General features: G+C 69.2%; 1 protein-coding gene across 1 annotated transcript; it reads left to right on the top strand.

The window, feature by feature from the left end:
* Window positions 1-1168: 1168 nt before the first annotated feature.
* LOC104986556 (caspase recruitment domain-containing protein 9-like) lies at window positions 1169-3062 on the top strand. The gene is made up of 3 exons (XM_010837180.1): window positions 1169-1314; window positions 2491-2676; window positions 2869-3062. Exons 1-3 carry the CDS (start codon window positions 1308-1310, stop codon window positions 3060-3062), a joined length of 387 nt encoding a protein of 128 aa, XP_010835482.1. The 5' UTR covers window positions 1169-1307.
* Window position 3063: the final 1 nt, after the last annotated feature.

The raw sequence follows: 3063 nt of genomic DNA, 5'->3' as shown, positions 1-3063 counted from the left end.
CAGGCCCCCCCCGGCAGCCTGCACGGTGGCCACGGGCCAGCACTCCTGTGATTTCGTGCAGGCATTTCTTTGGCAGGAGCTTTGCGCCCCTCTCTGCTTCTCCGTCTGAAGGAGCTCGGGTTTGGGGGTCTGGTTATACCCTCCAAGGCTCTGGTTTCTCCCGGGGGCTCTGTTCTCACACACTGCTTCCTTTTGCGTTCACTTACCACGGGAGGTTCCCACGCAGAGGAACGGGGCCCCCGCCCCCCAGACAGCAGTCCCCGGGGTCACCTGACTCCCTTTCCTCCACGCCCAGACCCCACCGGTCGCGCAGCCACGGGCTGACTCGCCCGCCCAGGCGTGTGCATTGGTGCCTGGTCCTCAAGTCACCAATTCCACTTTTCCTTGTGACTTCCTCTGACCTGGGGGTTAAGACGTTTGTTATTTGATTCCCAGATACTTAACTTTCAAGCACACTGTGAGGAAGGTCCCTCCACAGCCCCGCTGCACAAAGTGAGAGCTGTGGCTCAGCGAGGGCCTGGGCCCGGCGTCCTGCCTGCCACCGGTGTGCAGGGCCAGGGCGCAGCTCACTCCTCTCCTGCACCGGGAGGACCCCCCACCCCACCCCTGAGCACAGCTCCCCCAAGGGGAGCCCACCAGGACTTCCAGGGATTAGCCTGCTGGGCCAGGAGTCAAAGGAAACCCCGGGGGCTGAGGCTCAGGACCCCCAGGAAGCGAGCACAGGAAGCCAGCAGCCGTGGTCAGGCTGCTGCCCACCAGCTGCGGCCCCTTCCCGGAGCTGGCGCTCAGCCCGGCAGCAGGCAGCTCTTGGTTCAGCCAGTAGGGCCGGCCCAGTGGGGCTGGGGGCCAGGCTCCGCGTCCCAGGGCCTGGCTGTCACCGTCCCCCATGTTGTGGAGAAGGGCTGCTCCTGGGAGTGGACGAGGCTGCCCAGGGGCTGGCAGGGATGCGAGGTGAGCGCGGCGGCTCCAGCCCGGTACCCGCCACAGATGCCAGGCTGCAGTCCTCACGGGAATACAGTGGGCTGGATGGTGGCTTGGCCTCGTCCAGCCCCGGGGACAACCTTGGCCGGCCCTCCCGCCCGGTGCTCCCAGCAGCTTCCACTTCCCTATCCCCGCCTCCCGGGGCCGCCCTGCTCAGGGCGAATCAGGAGGCTGCGGGGGGAACGGTCCCCCCTGCCTCTGGGGTGAGCTGGGCCCGTCAGGAAGTGCACCCTGGGCTCTCCCCCCGCCAGCTCTGCCCGCCTCCGTCCTGGCAGCCGGCACGGCACTGAATCCGACAGACAGGCGTGCAGGTGCCCCCCAGGCGGATGCAAGGTAGGCTGACCCAATGCCCTTCCCTCAGGTGGCGCCCCAAGCTCGGGCCTGGGGCAGGGGACGGGGTGTGGGGCAGACCCAGCGGGGCACCAGGGAGTCCTGGCTATGTGGCCTGTCCCTGCTCCATGGCCACCCTGTGCCGGCCTGTTGCTTCAGCAGAGGGAGCCGTGGGGGTCGGCAGGTGCAGGATGCATAGACGTCAGGGTTGGCAGGCAGGGGCCGGCCCGGGGTGCTTTCATTCAGCGCCTCGTCTGCCCCGGGCAGGCGGTGCAGCCCGAACCTGCCGCCACCCTCGTCCCTAGGAGTGTAGCCCGTTCTCTGCGAGCTGGAGGCTTGTCCTCTTGCCGCCACGGATCGGAAGCTTAGTGGGAGGTGGCGGGGTCAGGGTCTCCATCCCCGCTGCCAGGAGGAGGCAACCCGCGGCTGCCCCCAGCTCAGCCTAGCCCTGGAGAGAGGGGCTTCTGGACATGGAGCAGGAGGGAGGTGCAGTGGGCTGTTCCGGCGTAGGGGGGGGGTCTCCTGGTGGAGAGCTGGCTGGGCTCTCAAGAGCGAGGCCTCGTCCGGGAGGTGTAGAGGAGCCCTGACAGCTAGGGCCCAGGGCCCGGGAGCCCACCCCTCCCAGGACACCCGGGCCTGCACCCTCCAGCGGGCCGTCCACAGGCACCCTTCCTGGAGGGCACCGCGTCGCCAAGCCTGACCCGGGCGGGAACGGCCCAGTAGCTGCTGGGCAACTGTTGCATCACCGGAAGAAGGGAGGCTGGGAGGATTGGACGTGAGGGCTGCTGTCCCGCGGGCAAGGAGGAAGTCCCGAAGCACAGCCTGGGGCCCGGGTGCCTGGCACTGGCCCCCTCCCTCACGTGCCTTCCGCCAGCCCCCACAGCACTTGGGGTGTCCTGGGGGGTCGGGCAGGGCCAGAGGAGGGCCGCGGGGCTGGCGACTGTGTCCTCCTGGACACCACCCTGACCCTGGAGCATCTCCACGCCACCCCTGACGCTTACCAGGGTCCCTTGGGAGAGAAAGCCCAGGGCGCCTGGAGGGTCGGCAGCAGGGCCTGGGGAGGCGGGGGGAGATGCTGGGTGAGTCGACGGCAGCAGGGGGCTCCTCCCCCCACGGCCGAGACGGCTGGCCTGGGCCCCCGCGGGCCCGCGGCTCAGCAGCGGCCGCCCCCCACCCCAGCCATGTCCGACTATGAGAACGAGGACGCGTGCTGGAGCGCCCTGGAGGGCTTCCGGGTGAAGCTCATCTCTGCCATCGACCCCGCCCGCGTGACGCCCTACCTGCGCCAGTGCAACGTGCTGAGCCCCGACGACGAGGAGCAGGTGCTCAGCGACCCCAGCCTGGTCACCCGCAAGCGGAAAGTGGGTCAGTGCCGCGGGCGGCCGTACTCTGCCCCCCACCCTGGTCCCCCGACCCTCACCCTGCCTCCGCCCCGTCTGCCTGCCACTATGCCCGCTCCCCACACGGCAGACGCCCCTGGGAGCGCCCCAAGGTGGGGCCAGGCTGGCCCCCTCTGCAGCCTCGTGGGCCACCACATGCGTCCTCTCTGAGTCACAGGAGTGCTCCTGGACATCCTGCAGCGGACGGGCCACAAGGGCTACGTGGCCTTCCTCGAGAGCCTGGAGCTGTACTACCCGCAGCTCTACAGGAAAGTCACGGGCAAGGAGCCCACCCGCGTCTTCTCCGTGATCATCGGTGAGCGGTGGGTGCAGGCCTGGGGGCCCGAGGGGCAGGGGAACCTGGTCCCCTGAT

This window comes from Bison bison, unplaced genomic scaffold (genome assembly GCF_000754665.1).
Source record: "Bison bison bison isolate TAMUID 2011002044 unplaced genomic scaffold, Bison_UMD1.0 scf7180017845777, whole genome shotgun sequence".
NCBI classification, from domain to species: domain Eukaryota; kingdom Metazoa; phylum Chordata; class Mammalia; order Artiodactyla; family Bovidae; genus Bison; species Bison bison.
This window is presented reverse-complemented; position numbering and strand designations above follow the sequence as displayed.

Bases quoted from the DNA above. Each gene is read 5' to 3' on its own strand.
- LOC104986556 (XM_010837180.1), top strand. The intron at 2,677-2,868 runs GTCAGTGCCGCG...TCTGAGTCACAG, and splicing joins CACCCGCAAGCGGAAAGTGG to GAGTGCTCCTGGACATCCTG.